At 37.1% G+C, this 19,555-nt stretch overlaps 1 protein-coding gene across 3 annotated transcripts in view; it reads right to left on the reverse strand.

Annotated features, from left to right (window-relative positions):
- Znf280d (zinc finger protein 280D) overlaps window positions 1–19,555 on the reverse strand; it is a 122,265-nt gene that overhangs the window by 88,014 nt on the left and 14,696 nt on the right. For 2 of the 3 annotated variants that reach the window (XM_026384801.2, XM_026384802.2), the window contains exons 2-5: window positions 16,191–16,234; window positions 13,117–13,263; window positions 11,723–11,788; window positions 11,488–11,627 (exon numbers count right to left, since the gene is read on the reverse strand). In XM_026384801.2, the coding sequence (XP_026240586.2) occupies window positions 11,488–11,627; window positions 11,723–11,788; window positions 13,117–13,263; window positions 16,191–16,234 (397 nt within the window). Of the gene's footprint in view, window positions 1–11,487; window positions 11,628–11,722; window positions 11,789–13,116; window positions 13,264–16,009; window positions 16,079–16,190; window positions 16,235–19,555 lie in introns of all 3 variants that reach the window. The other variant, XM_026384800.2, reaches the window with a different exon arrangement.

Raw genomic sequence — 19,555 nt, forward strand, 5'->3', positions numbered from 1 at the left:
AATCCTGGTCTGACCCTTAAGCTGTATCATACTAACTTTATAAGTAATAATATATTCCATCCCTGCCTACCTGAAAGAGATGATGAAATACAAAGACAGTTCATGGAAAAAGTAAACATACACACATAGAAAACATGACATAAAATGGGAAACTATTAATCAATTTATTAAAACCAATGGCTTCCAAAATACAGGGAGAAAGTTCCTTAAATAGGATTCTCAATTCATTCTAGAATACACCTATATCATTCTTAACTTTACGGAGATCTCTGGGAGTTCTTAAAAATCTATTATTTCCAGTGCAGTCAGCGGCCACCATCCGGTAAAGCTGAAGGATACACCGCCACTCTCCCACAGAGTGCAGCATCAAAACAGGTTTGTGTCAATCAGCTCACCCCCCAGACATCGGGAATGCGCATAAAATCTCTCCTAGGCTTGCCGGGAGAGGGAGTATCAAGCTGAGCCTCCATAAAGACTAGGGGGAAACTAGAGACACCTGACCTCCAACCCCTCCTCCCAGTAGCAGCCAAAACGAAACCTGGCTAGCCAGCGCTGGGGGAGGGGCAAGCAGAAAAAATCAAAGTGATCCTCCTTCCTGTGGAGCACAGATAACTCAAGGAGAATAGGAAGATGGCGGCGAAGGGAGTGCATCACCCCAGGGCGCCGCGTCACTAAGTGGGAGAAAGACGATGCAAAACGGCTGAAGGATATCTTTGGGAAGTTCCAGTGAAATTGAGGTGCTCCAGAATCTAGTGGACAGATTTCCATCGTGAGAAGTTCGGCTCTGAGAGCTCCATTTCCCCGCACGGAGGGTCGCATAGCCTGACAGGCGATCGCCCGGAGGCTGGAGTCTGTGGCGCGTGCCGGGGAGCGGCAGGGTGCCGGAGCGGGGGAACAGCGATACGGATCCGGGGGGGCTCCCGCCAGTGGTACATCGGAGCCCTTAGTGCTGAGTTCCAGCTTTGAAACAGAGGAGAGAAGCGGCCCAGTTTGGTTCCAGACACCGGTCGGACCACAGTGGAAGACAGCAGCCGCCATTTCGGAGAGATGATGTAATCATCCCCGTGTTCTACTGATCTCAGCCCATTCAACTACGGAACAGGTGATATCAGGCTGGTATTTGCCTGCGTCTAGCAGACAGATTTCTTGCTCAGGCTCGGGGCGGGGGTTCTTGTGGAGAATACTCCTAGAGGCATGTGCTGGACAAGGCATGCGCCGGGCACTGAGCAGCTGGATTCTGGTTCCCGGGGCTAACCTGGCCCAGGTCTGAGGAAACTGCGAGACTGCCGGTGGAGGCCAGCTCCAAGTGGAGCGTGCGCTGAGCTTGGGGCGACTGGGTTCTGACTCCCAGAACAGTTTTGGCCTGGGGCTGGGGAACCCGTGGGGGTCGCTCCCTGGAGCCAGCTCGCAGCGGAGAGTGTATCGGGATCGGAGAGGCGGGGTTCCGGCTACCTAAGCTGCTTTGGCCCAAGGCTAGGGAACCGGCGGTGACTGCTTCTCAATCAGGGTCCGGCGGGGTACTGTAGGGGCAGAGTGGAGCTTTCACCTGCGCCCAGAGCAGGCCAAGTGACCCGCCAGCGTGGTACCATGACACCCCAAACGCAGCTGGGGCTGAAGAGAGCAGCCGCCCACGCCTAGAATAGGACCAGCGATTCCGCGGCGCGGTAGCCAAGTAACCTCATTTGGAGTAGAGGCTGTGCAGAGCTGACATCCGAGCAAGCAGGGCAGGCAGACCTGCCGCCAACTGGCAAGACAGGCCAGGTAGCTTGCCAGCGTGGTGGACACGTAACACCGAGGCAGTCGCGTCACACTGGTTGGAGTGGGGGTGGAGCAGGGTCGCCGCCCGGGTCCGGAGGGGGCTCAGCGACCCGTTGGAGAGGTAGTCAGGTACCCCCATTGGGAGTGGGGGCTGTGCAGAACTGCGACCCACCAGCCTAGAGGTCTGCCAGCGCGGTAGACTCGTCACACCAATTGGAGTGGGGGCCCAGCAGAGCCGCCACCCACATCCAGATCAGGACCAACGACCCCAGGGCGTGGTAGTTACGTTACCACAATTGGAGTGGGGGCAGAGCAAAGCCACCACCCGTGCCCGCAGCGGGGGCAGACCTGCGACCGGATCAGCAGGGTAGACAGACCACCATAATTAGAGGAGGAGCACAGCCAATACCCGCCCTGCAAGGCAGACTTCCCAACTATACAAGAGCAACATAAATAAATAGGGGGTAAATTTCAAAAACACAACAGTTGCACCAAGCAGAAAGAAACGCGAGCAGTATGAAAAGACAAGGAAAGAAAGGACCACAAGCAATGCAGGTCAACTCAACTTTAGAAGAGGTAATAGCTGCAACAGATGGAATGTCAGATAAAGAGATCAGGATTTATATGCTTCAGATGATCTGGAGTCTCAAGACATGAGACAGTAAAATCAGACAATGAAAGATCACATTGACAAACAAATCCAGGAAGTAAAAGATCAATTTCACAGGGAGATAGAGGTAATAAAAAACAAACAATTAGAAATTCTAGAAATGCAGGAAACAATAAACCAACTTAAAAACTCAATTGAGAATACTACCAGCAGAGTAGATCACTTAGAAGAGAGAACATCAGACAATGAAGACAAAGTATTTCAACTGGAAAAGAACATAGACAGCTCAGCAAGTCTGCTAAGAAACCATGAGCAGAACATCCAAGAATTATGGGATAATATCAAAAGACCAAATTTAAGAGTCATTGGGATACAGGAAGGCACAGAGCTCCAAACCAAAGGAATAAAAAGTCTATTCAGTGAAATAATACGAGAAAACTTCCCAGACTTGAAGAATGAGACAGATTCCCAAATCCTAGAAGCCTACAGGACGCCGAATGTGCAAAATCATAAGAGATCCACACCTAGACACATTATAATGAAAATGTCTAACATACAGAATAAGGAGAGAATTTTAAAAGCTGCAAGAGAAAGAAAGCAGATTACATTTAGGGGTAAACCAATCAGGATAACAGCTGATCTCTCAACACAGACTCTGAAAGCTAGAAGATCCTGGAATAACATATTTCAAACACTGAAAGAAAATGGGTTCCAACCAAGAATCGTGTATCCGGCGAAATTAAGCTTCAGATTAGAAGACGAAATTAAAACTTCCACGATAAACAAAAGTTAAAAGAATTCGCAGCTAGAAAACCATCTCTTCAAAAAATCCTTGGCAAAACATTACAGGAAGAGGAAATGGAAAATAACATTGAAAACCAACAATGGGAGATAGGACAGTAAAGGGGGGAAAGCAGTCAAAGAGGATAACAAATCAGGGTTAGTAACATCAATAAACAAATATGGATAGAAGAACAAACCATATCTCAATAATAACCCTAAATGTTAATGGCTTAAACTCACCAATTAAGAGACACAGGCTAGCAGAATGGATCACAAAACAAGACCCAACAATATGCTGTCTACAGGAGACGCATCTGATAGGAAAAGATATTCATAGACTGAAGGTGAAAGGCTGGGAAAAATCATACCACTCATATGGACTGCGGAAACAAGCAGGAGTGTCCATACTCATATCTAATAAAATAGATTTCAAGCCAAAGTTAATCAAAAGGGACAAAGAAGGACACTTCATACTGCTCAAGGGAACCATACACCAACAAGACATAACAATCATAAATATATATGCCCCAAATAATGGTGCAGCTGTGTTCATCAAGCAAACTCTTCTCAAGTTCAAGAGTCTAATAGACCACCATACAATAATCATGGGAGACTTCAACACACCTCTCTCACCACTGGACAGATCTTCCAAACAAAAGTTAAATAAGGAAACTATAGAACTCAATAACACAATTAACAACCTAGACTTAATTGACATATATAGACTATACCACCCAACATCAAGTAGTTACACTTTTTTCTCAGCAGCACATGGAACCTTCTCAAAAATAGACCATATATTATGTCACAGGGCAACTCTTAGACAATACAAAGGAGTAGAGATAATACCATGCATCTTATCTGATCATAATGGAATGAAACTGAAAATCAATGATAAAAGAAGGAAGGAAAAATCAAGCATCACTTGGAGAATGAACAATAGGTTGCTGAGTGATCAATGGGTTTTAGAAGACATTAAGGAGGAAATTAAAAACTTCCTGGAGTTTAATGAAAACACAGACACAACATATCGGAATCTATGGGACACATTGAAAGCAGTTCTAAGAGGAAAATTCATTGCTTGGAGTTCATTCCTCAAAAAAAGAAAAAAACAACAAATAAATGATCTCATACTTCATCTCAAAATCCTAGAAAAAGAAGAGCAAAACAACAGCAAAAGAAGTAGAAGGCAAGAAATAATTAAAATCAGAGCTGAAATTAATGAAATTGAAACAAAAGAAACAATTGAAAAAATTGACAAAACTAAAAGCTGGTTCTTTGAAAAAATAAATAAAATTGACAGACCCTTAGCCATGCTAACGAAGAGAAGAAGAGAGAGAACCCAAATTACTAGCATACGGGATGAAAAAGGCAATATCACAACAGACACTTCAGAAATACAGAAGATAATCAGAAATTATTTTGAATCCTTATACTCCAATAAAATAGAAGATAGTGAAGGCATAGATAAATTCCTTAAGTCTTATGATCTGCGCAGATTGAGTCAGGAGGATATTGACAACCTAAACAGACCAATAACAATAGAGGAAATAGAAGAAACCATCAAAAGACTACCAACTAAGAAAAGCCCAGGACCGGATGGGTATACAGCAGAGTTTTACAAAACCTTTAAAGAGGAACTAACACCAATACTTTTCAAGCTATTTCAGGAAATAGAAAAAGAGGGAGAACTTCCAAATTCATTCTAAGAGGCCAACATCACCCTGATTCCGAAACCAGACAAAGACACTTCAAAGAAAGAAAACTACAGACCAATATCTCTAATGAACCTTGACGCAAAGATCCTCAACAAAATTCTGGCGAATCGGATTCAAATACATATCAAAAAAATTATACACCATGATCAAGTAGGATTCATCCCTGGGATGCAAGGCTGGTTCAATGTACGGAAATCAATAAATGTTATTCACCACATCAATAGACTTAAAAATAAAAACCATATGATCATCTCAATAGATGCAGAAAAAGCATTCGACAAAGTACAGCATCCCTTTATGTTCAAAACTCTAGAAAAATTAGGGATAACAGGATCATACCTCAACATTGTAAAAGCAATCTATGATAAGCCACAGGCCAGCATCATTCTGAATGGAGAAAAATTGAAGGCATTCCCTCTAAGATCTGGTACAAGACAGGGATGCCCTCTCTCACCACTTCTGTTCAACATAGTCCTCGAAACACTGGCCAGAGCAATTAGACAGACAAAAGAAATTAAAGGCATAAAAATAGGAAAAGAAGAACTTAAATTATCACTATTTGCAGATGATATGATTCTATACCTAGCAGACCCAAAAGGGTCTACAAAGAAGCTATTAGAGCTAATAAATGAATTCAGCAAAGTGGCAGGATATAAGATCAACACGCATAAATCAAAGGCATTCCTGTATATCAGCGACAAATCCTCTGAAACGGAAATGAGGAAAACTACTCCGTTCACAATATCCCCCCAAAAAATAAAATACTTGGGAATCAACCTAACAAAAGAGGTGAAAGATTTATACAATGAAAATTACAGAACACTAAAGAAAGATATAGAAGAAGACCTTAGAAGATGGAAAAATATACCCTGCTCATGGATAGGCAGAACCAACATCATCAAAATGGCGATATTACCAAAAGTTCTCTATAAGTTCAATGCAATGCCAATCAAAATCCCAACAGCATTTCTTGTAGAAATAGATAAAAGAATCATGAAATTCATGTGGAATAATAAAAGACCCAGAATAGCAAAAACAATGCTAAGCAGGAAGTGTGAATCAGGCGGTATAGCGATACCAGACTTCAAACTATACTACAGAGCAATAGTTACAAAAACAGCATGGTACTGGTACCAAAACAGGCGGGTGGACCAATGGTAAAGAATAGAGGACACAGTAACCAATCCACAAAACTACAACTATCTTATATTTGATAAAGGGGCTAAAAGCATGCAATGGAGGAAGGATAGCATCTTCAACAAATGGTGCTGGGAAAACTGGAAATCCATTTGCATCAAAAAGAAGCTGAATCCCTATCTCTCGCCATGCACAAAAGTTAACTCAAAATGGATCAAGGAGCTTGATATTAAATCAGAGACACGGCATCTGATAGAAAAAAAAGTTGGTTATGATCTACATACTGTGGGATCGGGCCCCAAATTCCTCAATAGGACACCCATAGCACAAGAGTTAACAACTAGAATCAACAAATGGGACTTACTCAAACTAAAAAGTTTTTTCTCAGCAAAAGAAACAATAAGAGAGATAAACAGGGAGCCTACATCCTGGGAACAAATCTTTACTCCACACACTTCATATAGAGCCCTAATAACCAGAATATACAAAGAACTCAAAAAATTAGACAATAAGATTACAAATAACCCAATCAATAAATGGGCCAAGGACCTGAACAGACACTTCTCAGAGGAGGACATGCAATCAATCAATAAGTACATGAAAAAATGCTCACCATCTCTAGCAGTCAGAGAAATGCAAATCAAAACTACCCTAAGATACCATCTCACTCCAGTAAGATTGGCAGCCATTAGGAAGTCAAACAACAATAAGTGCTGGAGAGGATGCGGGGAAAAGGGCACTCTTGTTCATTGCTGGTGGGACTGCAAATTGGTGCAGCCAATTTGGAAAGCAGTATGGAGATTTCTTGGAAAGCTGGGAATGGAACCACCATTTGACCCAGCTATTCCCCTTCTCGGTCTATTCCCTAAAGACCTAATAAGAGCATGCTACAGGGACACTGCTACATCGATGTTCATAGCAGCACAATTCACGATAGCAAGATTGTGGAATCAGCCTAGATGCCCTTCAATAGATGAATGGATAAAAAAAATGTGGCATTTATACACAATGGAGTATTACTCTGCATTAAAAAATGACAAAATCATAGAATTTGGAGGGAAATGGATGGCATTAGAGCAGATTATGCTAAGTGAAGCTAGTCAATCTTTAAAAAACAAATACCAAATGACCCCTTTGATATAAGGGGAGTAAACAAGGACAGGGTAGGGACGAAGAGCTTGAGAAGAAGATGTACATTAAACAGGGATGAGAGGTGGGAGGGAAAGGGAGTGAGAAGGGAAATCGCATGGAAATGGAAGGCGATCCTCAGGGTTATACAAAATGACATATAAGAGGAAAGGAGGGGTAAGACAAGATAATACAAATCGAAGAAATGATTTACAGTAGAAGGGGTAGAGAGAGAAGAGGGGAGGGGAGGGGAGGGGGGATAGTAGAGAATAGGACAGACAGCAGAATACATCAGACACTAGAAAGGCAATTTGTCAATCAATGGAAGGGTAACTGATGTGATTCAGCAATCTGTATATGGGGTATAATTGGGAGTTCATAACCCACTTGAATCAAATTGTGAAATATGATGTATTAAAAACTATGTAATGTTTTGAATGACCAACAAGAAAAAAAAATAAAAAAATAAAAAAATTTTTTATAACTTTAAAAAAAAAAAAAAAATCTATTATTTCCAGGCCCCACCCAGACCAACTGGCAAAACTGTTTTTGTTTTGTTTTGTTTTGTTTTGTTTTGTTTTTTTAAAGAACCCAAGGATTGGGATCCACCAATTGAAGTACTTTGATTTTAAAACTAGGCCTACAAAAACAACATTTCAAGTCAAAAAAGTCTCTAGTTTTTAAGTTTGTAACATCAAAGATACCACCTGGCTTTGTTATTTTTCCCCCCCAAGTTATGTTTGAAATATTTTTATTTATAAACTTCGTTAAATAATTGAGTTTTCGCTTTCTCCTTTTCCCCCTAAATGCCAAACAGCTTATAACAATCATGAGAACACCATTAAGTTAATTTGATTCTAACTAACAGCAAATAATTTATATTCTGGATAGCCTTCCACCTCACTTGAAGAAATAGTAGGATGCTGTCAAGATCAGAGTGGCAGATGTTAAGTTTTCCAAAATTCTAATCTTTGCTTGAAAGCTCAAATTTTACCATAATCAAGAAATACTACTATCAGTCATTTTCCTTGAGATGGCAGGTACACTGTGTTCAATTTTGAGGAAGTGATTGCCAACTAACCAAAATTGAAGAACCATGCCTGCAGATATATACTAAAGTGGCCGCCACAAATCCCACCTCCTGTTAATCATATCCTGTGTGATTCCTTCCCTTTGTGTAGGACCTCTGACTTGCTTCTAACCAGTGGAATACAGCAAAAGTAATAGGATAAACATGATTTTCTATTCGTGATTACATTACTTCAGACTCTAATGATATTTTGCTAAGGATTCTCCCTTAATACCTTTGAGAAAGCAAGCAGCCAACCTGGGAAGACCCATCTGGCAAAGAGTGAACCAAAAAACAGTCAGATACTGAGACTCAGTTTGATAACCTGTAAGGAAATGAATGCTACCAACAACCATGTGAACTTGGAAGCAGATACTTCCCCCACAGAGCTTCAGATAAGACTGCAACTTCAGGAACCACATATTGAAAGCGGCCTTGTGAGACTCTAAAGCAGAGGAGCCAGCTAAACCATGATCTGACCCACAGTAATATTACATAAGACTGTGAGATAATAATGCATGTGTTGTTTTAAGTCACATACATGTGTGATAATGTTGATACAAAAAAATAAATAAATAATACACCATGGTTTGTCAGTCATTGTTTCAAGTAAAAATGTTGTAATTAATCTTAGGATTTTATTCCTTAACAATTACCAAAAAATAAAAATAAAAAATAAAAACAGCACAATAAGGAAGTCTCGAGTCATACAATGTACACAAATGCGCATATATTTTTCAAATTAAATCCATTACTATATTTCTTATAAAGAATTATTTATTAGTTCTTAGGGATTACCTGAAAAATGTAGTCCTGGTCAAAAGGAAAGAAAAGATCAGATGGGGAGAATTTCTGAAGTGTGAAAGATACAATACTTAGTTATATAAGTACAAGATTACAGTCCCTGAACAGAGGACTGGAATCTCGTGCAAAGGACCTATAGTTTCCTCTACCAAAAGTTATCCTTTACCAGTAAAACCATCAACAGCTGCTTGAGGATAGGGTAGGAACCACTTAAACTTGATTAGGCATATTGTAGGAAAAATTTGAGCCCAGGTTTGTGTATCTATACACAGAAAGGGTCTGATTATCTATGTTTGGTGTAATGATTCCCTTTCTGCATTTCTGGAGTACTATTCATAAGTATAGGATGCTCTATCTCCATATCACTTGAAATGGAGGACTTGGGTAAAGATATGGTAAGGGACCAGCAAGATCAACAGATACATAGGAGCACAATACCATCTATTATGCATAAAACTGGATACACAGGAAATAGAGTGAAATGTCAAAGAAACTTCCTGGTACACAGGGAAGACAACCAAAAACCAAAAAAAAACAGCCTTCTTCTATCCATGTGTTATCCAGTAAAACTCTATGCCTGTAGCATTAAATTACCAGGTAAGGGTTTCATATACCATGCCATAAACAAGGAAAGAAAATTTAAACTAAAAAGAATATAAGAAAATAAGAAAAAGATAACTCTTTTGATTCTGGGCTTAAGGAATGAGAATTTCCTAAGATATAAGTAAAACAAACTCAAACTTTCAAATTTTCATATCCCAATTCCATTTATAGTCTAGGTAAGGCATGACCAATATTGAAAGGTAATTAAAATGAAGCAGAAAAATAACTGTTAGTTTCTAAATCCAAAAGGTCATGACCTGGAAACTCACCTGGATCCCTACCCCTTAGACCATCTGGTGCCATCTACCGATTTCATGAAACTTTCAATGAAGTGCTCTGAAAAGGACTTGGCACACCGCTCGAATTGTTAGGCTTAGAAAAGAGCTAATTCTTCTGTAAGAATCTACAGTCTTTTAACAAAAGGATTATATATAATTTGGGATTAGTAATATCTAGGGAAAAAGCATTCCAGTATGATGGATTAAGCAGATGTCTTACACATAGTCTCCGCCTTATGGGAAAACACAGGGGAGGCTCATAACGGTCACCTTTTTCAGGTTTAATGAGACAAGAAAAAAACCTATATGCCCTACATAGGGATCACTTCCATTATAAAGCTATTATTAAATATTTAGTTCAAGAATAAATTTGGGAAATGTCTATTTAGATACAGTGTTCTATTTTTAAAAAACAGATAGTGTAGCTCATAATTCAATCACACAAGCTCCAAACTTCAGACACAGAAGTACTTTATGTATACTATTTCATCACGCAAAATATTTTAAAAGACAAATATTAATGGGTAGAGTTTAAAAATTAATAACATTAAACTGGTGTTAATAGATCTTAATAGTTTCATCAAGGAAATGAGTATAACTGGAATATTTTTCATTGTGAATATATGGTAGGTGACTAATATGAATACTACTGGTACAGTTTGGTCCACTGCTTTGATTCCCACTTAAGGCACCAACAGCTTACTCACACCATTGCTTCAACATCATCAATGCAAATGTCAACATAGTAGAAAAGGCAAAATTAGTATCTTCAACTATGATGACAATATCATTGATTTCCAAACCCAGAGAGAGTTTTAGGGAACCCCAGAAGACTTCACAGACTATCCATTGAGAATTGTTAGAACTAGGCAATGCTTCCAATTTTTAGAAAGTATACATTCATATACAAATGTATAGTTATGTGTGTGTACCCACACATAAAGAATGGTTTAGCCTACAATGAAATCTCAGATCCTCGCCAGCTGTGTGATCTTGAGTGAATCATTTAACCTCTATAAGCCTAAGTTTCCTCAACTATAAAATGGGGATAATAACAGCACATACTTCCTAGGGATGTTTAAGAATTAAATAAGATTAATTTATGCATAGCACTTAGCATAAATCCTTATGTATATTAATAGCTCAATAAATGATAATTATTAATATTAACTATTACTTTTTATTAAGGTTTTAAAACTAAACCAAGAAGGTATGTTTTTAGAATAAAAAGCTATAATGGTCTCTCAATAATTTTCCCTATTAAGAACACCTGACCCAGTTTGTGATCTTAAATATTTTGCCATTATGCAATATTAATTATTAATATTTTAACTCATATTTTGATACATAGTTTTCAACATTATATCTATTCAACTTAAGCATATTACCTGACTTATTAATAGGCTGGGGACTTAGTGCCTGCAATTATTACTTTGGGTACTATTTAAGCTATTATAAAAATGGTGACATTTTCTTATGATTTTGCTCCTACTGGATAACTACCTGTGACAGTCCAGAATTTTAACTGAGTACTGCTGATACTGATAAATAATATCAAACGTATCCCTGGGCTGACTATGTAGTTTCAAAAACACTTACAGGTTTAGAAAAAGGCTGAACAATAACAGAGCTATCTGAAGATCTAGATTCAGGATGAAAATTTACTGGCGAGGCAGCCACTGGATTTGATGTTGGGTTCGTATAATGTTGACTTGTAGGCTTGAATGCAGCAGTAATACCTGTATTTTAAAATTACACAATATATTGAATATGTTTCTATTAATTTTGTCAAAATACTTTATTTTAAAATTAAAATAGTATAATAATACTGTACCTCGACTGAGTATGCCATTCTTTATTCCCCTTGAATATGAGCTGGGGTTAACTCTGTTCAAAATATCTATAAAAAATTATATTAATTTTAAAATATGTACTAAGAAAATAGAAATCATAAATTGAAAACAAACAGGTTACTAGAAAGAATACATAAATTATCACTAATTTAAGAACACAGTTAATTTTAAACACATACATCTTTAGCTTCCAAAGAAACAAGATTATTAGCCTTAACTATTTTAAAGAGTAAGCACAACTGTTCTCATTAAAACTCAAGATCCAAAAGCCAGAAGAAAAAGGATGACAAATCTGATTATACACAAATCAAAACTTTCTGCAAGACAAAGAAATAGTACACACATTCAACAGCAGTCCAACACACAAAAAAGAGTCTACATATTTGAAGTGTTCTAAAATGTATTTATATACAATCTACATCTTTCTTTGAATGGTGACAAGATTGTACAGAAACTTGAGACTCATTCACACTTTTAAGCATTGCCATAGTAAGTTAAGAAAACAGTAATATGCAGGGCACATTACATTCTTTGATAAATTCTCCTGGTTTAAAACAAATGTATAAATAAAATCAGAAAGGATCTATTTTCTCCTTCTACTTGAAATCTATGTTATTTCTCTATACTTCAGACATCTCAGAGTGGATATCTTAACAAGTATTGGTATCTTTACTCTAACAATATAACAATGTCCAGCCCAATTACTGTATATGAAAGCTAGTAATCCACAGAGGCTATTCTGCCAAAAAGTTAAAAGGATTTAAGTGTACTAACTGCTACATCATCAAAGTACAGTGGCTATAGGTGATGTCCCTCTTTTTCATGAATATAAGTTGCTGAAAAATGGATATGGTCAGAATCTACAACCCATTGAGGACTTAAGCCAGAGACTCTGAATCATTCACTGCCTATATACAGTTTTAGCCATGTATGAATGACAATGCAATGAGGCCTAGATGTGAGAACTTCCATCTGAGACTAATATACACTTAGTATATTCCAAAATTTTAATCTAAGCATTCCAAATCCTTCCTTATGTAACTGCTAAATGAGAAAAGACAGAAATAAACAGATAAACAGTTCACTCGGATAAACAGTTTCACTAGAAATTATTTCCAATCTCAGAAGACCTCCAATGCGACAAGCCAATCTAAGCCTACTTCTCTCTCACACATCTGATATTTAAACTTTGGCTTCCCTCTAGTCTCCAATCACATCCCATTTTGATTCTCAAGTTCTTACTGGCCTCCCCCTAATCTCTCATCCCTAACTCCTTACAGTAGAATAAGTACACTGAGTCCCATAAGACATTCACAAGTTTTCCATTAAAAATAATATCTTATAAAATTTGGCTTTAGTAAAAGTAAATGCTTACTGGAAATTGCTGGTTTTGAACTCGATATCTCTCCAACAAAGATGGGCTCATCATCATCATCATCCTCAACTTCTTTTACTTTCTTCTGCCATGGTTCCAGTTCTTCTTCTTCACATTCCATAAAGAGTTCTGCCATTTTTAAATTATCTAATTTTCAAAAGGAGAGAAGTAACCTTATTTTCAAAAAGAAAAATTAAAACATTTTGCGGGGTGGGTACCAGGGATTGAACTAGCGGGCACTAGACCACTGAGCCATACCCCAACCTTATTTTGTATTTTATTTAGAGACAGGGTCTCACTGAGTTGCTTAACACCTCGCTTTTGCTGAGATTGGCTTTGAACTTGTGATCCTCCTGTCTCGGCCTCCCAAGCTGCTGAGATTGCAGGGATTACAGGCACGCACCACAGTGCATGGCAGTAAAAACATTTTTGTAATACCTAATATTGAAGATCTACTTTAACAATTCTAATAGCAATTTCTGAATTGATATTCGTAGTCAGCACCCTGTAATAACAGTAAGAAATTCAGACCTCACTAGGATAAAAACTAGTACAATTAAGATAGATTAAGAGGTAGATAGGAAGACAGAAAATGAAAGATATTAGTTATTTACCATAGATAGAAAACTTAGAAATAATAAAATCCAAAGTGAGCTTCAGTAGTACACCTAGATAAACATATTCTATCTAATCATTATCTTTCTAAAGAGATATTAACCACGGGTAGACTAAAACTAAGAAATAACAGGAGGAAACAAACTAGAATTACTACCAAATTCAGGAATGTTAGGCACAGAGCAAAGTAGGGATAGGTGCTAAATTAAAATACAGGAAATGAGGGAGGCTTATACCAGCCAGATTATATTACATTTTCTCACCTGAAGAAACCCATCAAAGCAATACATACAGTAAATACCACTTCTCAGAAATTATGACCAAGTACACTGAGCTCCTAAGAAGCACTTAGATATAGATGGAACACCAATAGCACCAGGATTTTAGGAAAACCTCCTATCCACAAAAGAAATAAAAATTTCCAGGGTTCTGGCAATATCTTTAATATATCATTTTTAAAAGATAATTTTTTATTATACTAAAGTAATATCATTTCTACTTTTAACTCAAAATTCAAGCAATATTCTACCATAAAACTGAAAGATACCAACTGAAATTATGCTCTGGAGACGACATACAAAACAAATATTTCAACAAATTAGATGCCATTCTTTTATAAATATATAGAAAAGTATATCACAAACCATTCCCTGGTCTAATATTTAAATGTTTAGTAATCTACCTATCAAAGGCCTTCCTATTTTTTCAAATGTCATCAACATCACAAACTGACCTCTTTCTTTTATAATTGTACTATTTTACTAGTTAGATAAGAGTTTTTTAACTCAGATCATTAAAACTACTAAAATCTATATCACTTCTGCACAGAGTACCTTACCTTTAGAGTCTATATCATTCCAGTCTACAACATAAAAAGGACATGGACTTGAAATCAAATTGAATGGTTCAAATCTTCACTGCCTTGTAATTGTATGACTGAAGAAATTACTTGAAGCTATTTATGATATCTACCTAAGTTTTATATACATTGAAGAAAATGGAAAACACCATGTAAAACATCCATTTTCAACTAGATACTCAACCAATTAATTGCCTGTTTGCACTAATCCTTGGTTCAATTAAAACTTCCTCAATAAACCATTGTATTTTTATTTTCCTTTGAATTTTGAACTACATTGACAGTCAATATCATTCAATTCAAATGTTAAAATACATGATCTCAAACTACTCTCTTTCTTCACATGTCTTAATTTTACATAGCCACAGCCAAATTTAATTCACTGGGAATACATTTCCCCCAGAACATTAGATAATCAGCATACCCACAGCATGAGATAACGTATAGACAAGGTGAAGTAAGATAGTACCTAATTTTGAAAAATTAGGAAGATCCACTGTGTACTGATAATAAAAGTACTATTTATTTCCAGCTGATATATGTAATCGGTTAAATTGTGTTTTCTCAAAATCCATATGCTAAATTCCTAACCCTTACTACCTCAGACTATAGCTATATTTATAGATAGACATTTAGAAATAATTATGTTAAAATAAGGTCACTAGGGGCTGGGTGATAGCTCAGTGGTAAAGCACATGCCTTGCATGCATGAGGCACTAGGTTTGATTCTGAGCACCACATATAAATAAATAAATAAATAAATAAATAAATAAATAAATAAATAAATAATATTTTTTAAAAAGGTCACTTGGGTGGCAATAAAATCCATATAACTGGTGTCTTTTAACAGAAGTGAAAATTGGGATGCAGGCACATGCACAGAGAGGACCATGTGAAAACCTAATGAGCACATGGCTATCTACAAGCCCAAGAGAGAAGCCTGGCCCTCCCCTTGTGGCCCTCTGAAGAAACCAACCCTACCAACAAATTAATCTTGGCTTTTTAGCCTCAAAAATTATGAGAAAACAAACTTCCATCCTATAAACCACCTACTCTGTGGTACTTTGTTATGGCAGCCCTAGAGAACTGATAAGAGTATGCAAAGATCTTCCTTGTTCTTTCTCACAGGACTCTGCCATTGTTAAAATATCCAGAATACACTGCAGAGAGAAACGTTAAGGTCACATAGCACCTTTTTAATGTTTTCTAGAAATATTTTTTGTCTATGCATAGAAGAAACACATGAATATACTCATTTTGTTAACAGAGATAACTAAAGTTCACTTCTACTTTACTTTTTTATATGAACATTTGCTACTCCAACAATTTTAAGTTTTTAAGAAAAAGTCCTCCACCTTCTCTTGAAGCAGTTAAACAAAAGCCATACACACTGTCATCTGTTCTGGCCACAACACTTACCTTTTGGTTGAAAAGGGTTGTCGCCCATCAAGTTGCAGAGCTGATTTTCTGTAAATTGTCACCTAAGTACTGATACATGAGATCAGTCAATTTTATGAATCACTTTAAGGAAGACTAAATATTAAAACATGGAACTTGGGATTAAGAAATTATTGGGCAGAATTTTGATCTTAAAACTCACCATGTGACTCCAAACAAGGCAGCAAGTTATATCTGTTTTCCTTCCTGTAAAATAAAGATATCTTATCATTAGGGTAGGGTAATTAAACTACAATAAACTCTTTTTTCCTATAAAAAGCTCAATTTTTAAGTTGGATATGTTTGATATATACATAACTCATATAACTGATTCATCCCTAAATAAACCCAATTAAATAAATAAAATGGTGGTTGTAGCACTTAATAATTGAACAAATACAATGAATTACTAAATAAAAACAATTTTTAAACAATATTCTCTCATAAAAACTAGTAATTAATCACCTCATGATGTACTGTTTTAGTAAATCTGACTTTTCAAATGCCAATTGGCATTCATCTTTATTACCTACTTTTCACGTTTCAGAAATGTAATAATTTCTGTAAGAAAACAAAAGTTAAAATAAATTCTAGTTTATTATTCTATTTTATTAGAAACTGAAAAGGAACAAAAACTTGTTTGGATATATTTCATCATAGACTGATACATTCAAAATATAACTACTGAGATCCACCCACACCGGCCTCTGCTGCGCAGGGCCCAGGCGCACAGCCTTTCCCAGTGGGGCAGACACTCGCCATAGCCTAGCCTCTGGTGCAGGACCACCCCTTCTGACCAGAAGTTTATGACTGAATGTCTGTTATTCATTGGACTTAAAAAATTCTGTTACAAAAAAAAAAAAAAAACATTATCATAAAAACCACAATTAAACTGCTTTATTTGAACCAAGAATTTGTTATCTGTGGGGGGCTGGAGATAGAGTTCAGTGGCAGTGTTTGCCAAACAAGTACAATGCTCTGGGTTAAATATCCTAACACACACAAAAAAGAATTTGTTATCTGTATTTTCATGTATACAGAACAACATAAATTTTATATAATAAGCTTTTTAAAAATCCATTTAGTTATAAAGTAAAAAGAGTAAAAAATTAAGACACTGGAAACCTAAAATATTTGAATACATAACTAATTCAACCTTCATATTCCTCTTTACTCTCAACCGGAGAACACAGCAAGTTTTCCCATTTCTAAATTATTTGGACTGCATATTTTTTTTCTAAAAGAAAAAAGAATTATTTAAAAGTACTTCAGGAGTTATTACTATAAATTACTACAAATATTTTAATTACTATTACAGAAGGCTCTTCATGAGTTTTGTCTTTAAATTCTCCTAGTTCTGAGGTCTGGCTATTTAAACCTCTTTAACGCAATTATTTAAAGAGTGGTGAGACAGAACAGGAGAAGCCTAATCTTACCCAAAAGATAGGTTTTTTGTTTTTGTCTTCTGTACTTTTCTGTGTTTTTGTTAAATACAGGTTGTCTCTGTAGCTGACCAGAACCTCTTGGGGTTTGTTGGAACAGGATGCAGGGGGCAATAGCACTCAGCCTGGGTGGAGATGATGTGGAGATAAAAACCAGTGCTAACGTGCCACCAGGACAGTTTAGAAGGTGGCAGCAGATGCCACTCTTTCCCTGCCACTATGCAACAACCATCACCACCACCAACCACTACTGCCAGGACCTGGTGGGCAATGGCCCTTGAAGCCTGCCAAGGAACTTTTCTGCAGCTTTCTAGGGTTGTGTGAGTGAGCACCTCCATCATCTCAGCAAGAGCCAAGTGCAAATGAACCCAATGAGCCTGTGTGGATTACCATGTCACACACAAACCCCAGTGCAGAGCACAAAGAACCAGCATGATAGTGCAGAAATTCTGGGTCAGCAGTTGACTCTGCAGGAGCCTATTCCTTGCCTAAAAATCCTTCACTCTTCTCAGTTCTCAGAGAACCAGTCTAAGAATTCTGTTCTATGTACTGACTCCTTTGTGTTCAAGCATAAGCCCCAGTAAAGCCTTGTGCAGATTATATTGTTTTACTTTTTCATTATTCTATCCCGAACTCATCGGTAATATTTGTAGCTTGTCTCTAAACTACAATCAGTGTAATGCTTGTGTCAAGTGTAAGTACATGATAATTCTGGTTCAGTATTAAGGACTATCAGTACCAAGTTTAAAGAAAAAATGGTAAGAATCAGAATTACACAGCCTATGAGACTCTTGTATATTTCTATTAAGCAATCATATGATTATCTATGGCAAATGCTTTAGAATTTTGGTGGTAAGGCACACAATTCTATGAATTCTATCAACTGCTTGAGAAATGGAATATCCAGCAAAAATATGAAGTGGGGATTTTGCAGCTCTAAAAGATCTCTCGCTTTTGCAGCTCAGAGTTGGCTCTAAAACAGAAAAAAAAAGAACAAAAGAACTCTCTGCTTCAGGGTTAGGGCTGAAGCTCAGGGGCAGAGTGCTTGCCTAGCATGTGCAAGGCACTAGGCTCAATCCTCAGCACCACATAAAAATAAACAAATAAAGGCATTCTATCCATTTACAGCTACAAAAAATAAAATAACAACTCTCTGCTTCGGCTACTGAGTCAGGTAACAGATTTCATGCCCATGTTTAATATACAGGAGAGGGAATTAATTCCAAGTAACTGATTATAAAAGATCCTTTAGAATATAATCTGCTCTTTTTTGGAGACTGCCCATATAAATAATTTTAATTCTTATTTTATTAATTTTTCAGCTTTTATGTATCTAAAATTAAACTATACTTAAAGAATATTTTTTTCTACAAAATTTTTAGGAATCAATGAAAATTCTGGTCCAAGTTTTTTTAAATATGTAATTTCTTATTAACATTTAGAAGTTTCACTACTTCTTAGCATCATTTATAGTAAAGTTTTGTTTTGTTACTGGGGAGAACCCAGGGGTGCTTAACTACTGAGCCACATCCCCAGCCCATTTTTGTATTTTAATTAGAGACAGAGTCTTGATGGTTGCTTAAATCCTCTCTAAATTGGTAAGGCTGGCTTTGAACTCGAGATCCTCCTGCCTCAGCCTCCAGAAACTCTGGAATTACAGGCCCCCTGCGCTGCAGGGATTACAGGAGTATGCCACTGCACCTGGTGTGAAGTTTTAAAAATTAACGATGTCATAGGAAAATGCTTCCTAACATTATAATTTTTTGTAGCCATTTTCTGGAACTTTAATATCCTTAAGGCTTGTAACACTGCATTACAATTGCTAGTTTTCCTATTTCAGCCAAGTCACCTTCCATTTTAGACTTATCAACTGAAGGACCCTGATTTAATTCACTTCTAAAAATCTAAGGATGTACACTTTAAACTGTTCTTGACCACAAACAATGAAATGTGAAGAATAAATGCCAGATTTAAATCCTGGGTCAACCATTTACTAGCCCTATCACCTTGGACAAGTTAGCTAATCTCTTGTGCCATGCTTTAGCTAGCTAAAGAAAAAAATTGATAGAAAGGACACAGATATAGG

The sequence above is a fragment of the Urocitellus parryii genome, chromosome 6, assembly GCF_045843805.1.
Source record: "Urocitellus parryii isolate mUroPar1 chromosome 6, mUroPar1.hap1, whole genome shotgun sequence".
NCBI classification, from domain to species: domain Eukaryota; kingdom Metazoa; phylum Chordata; class Mammalia; order Rodentia; family Sciuridae; genus Urocitellus; species Urocitellus parryii.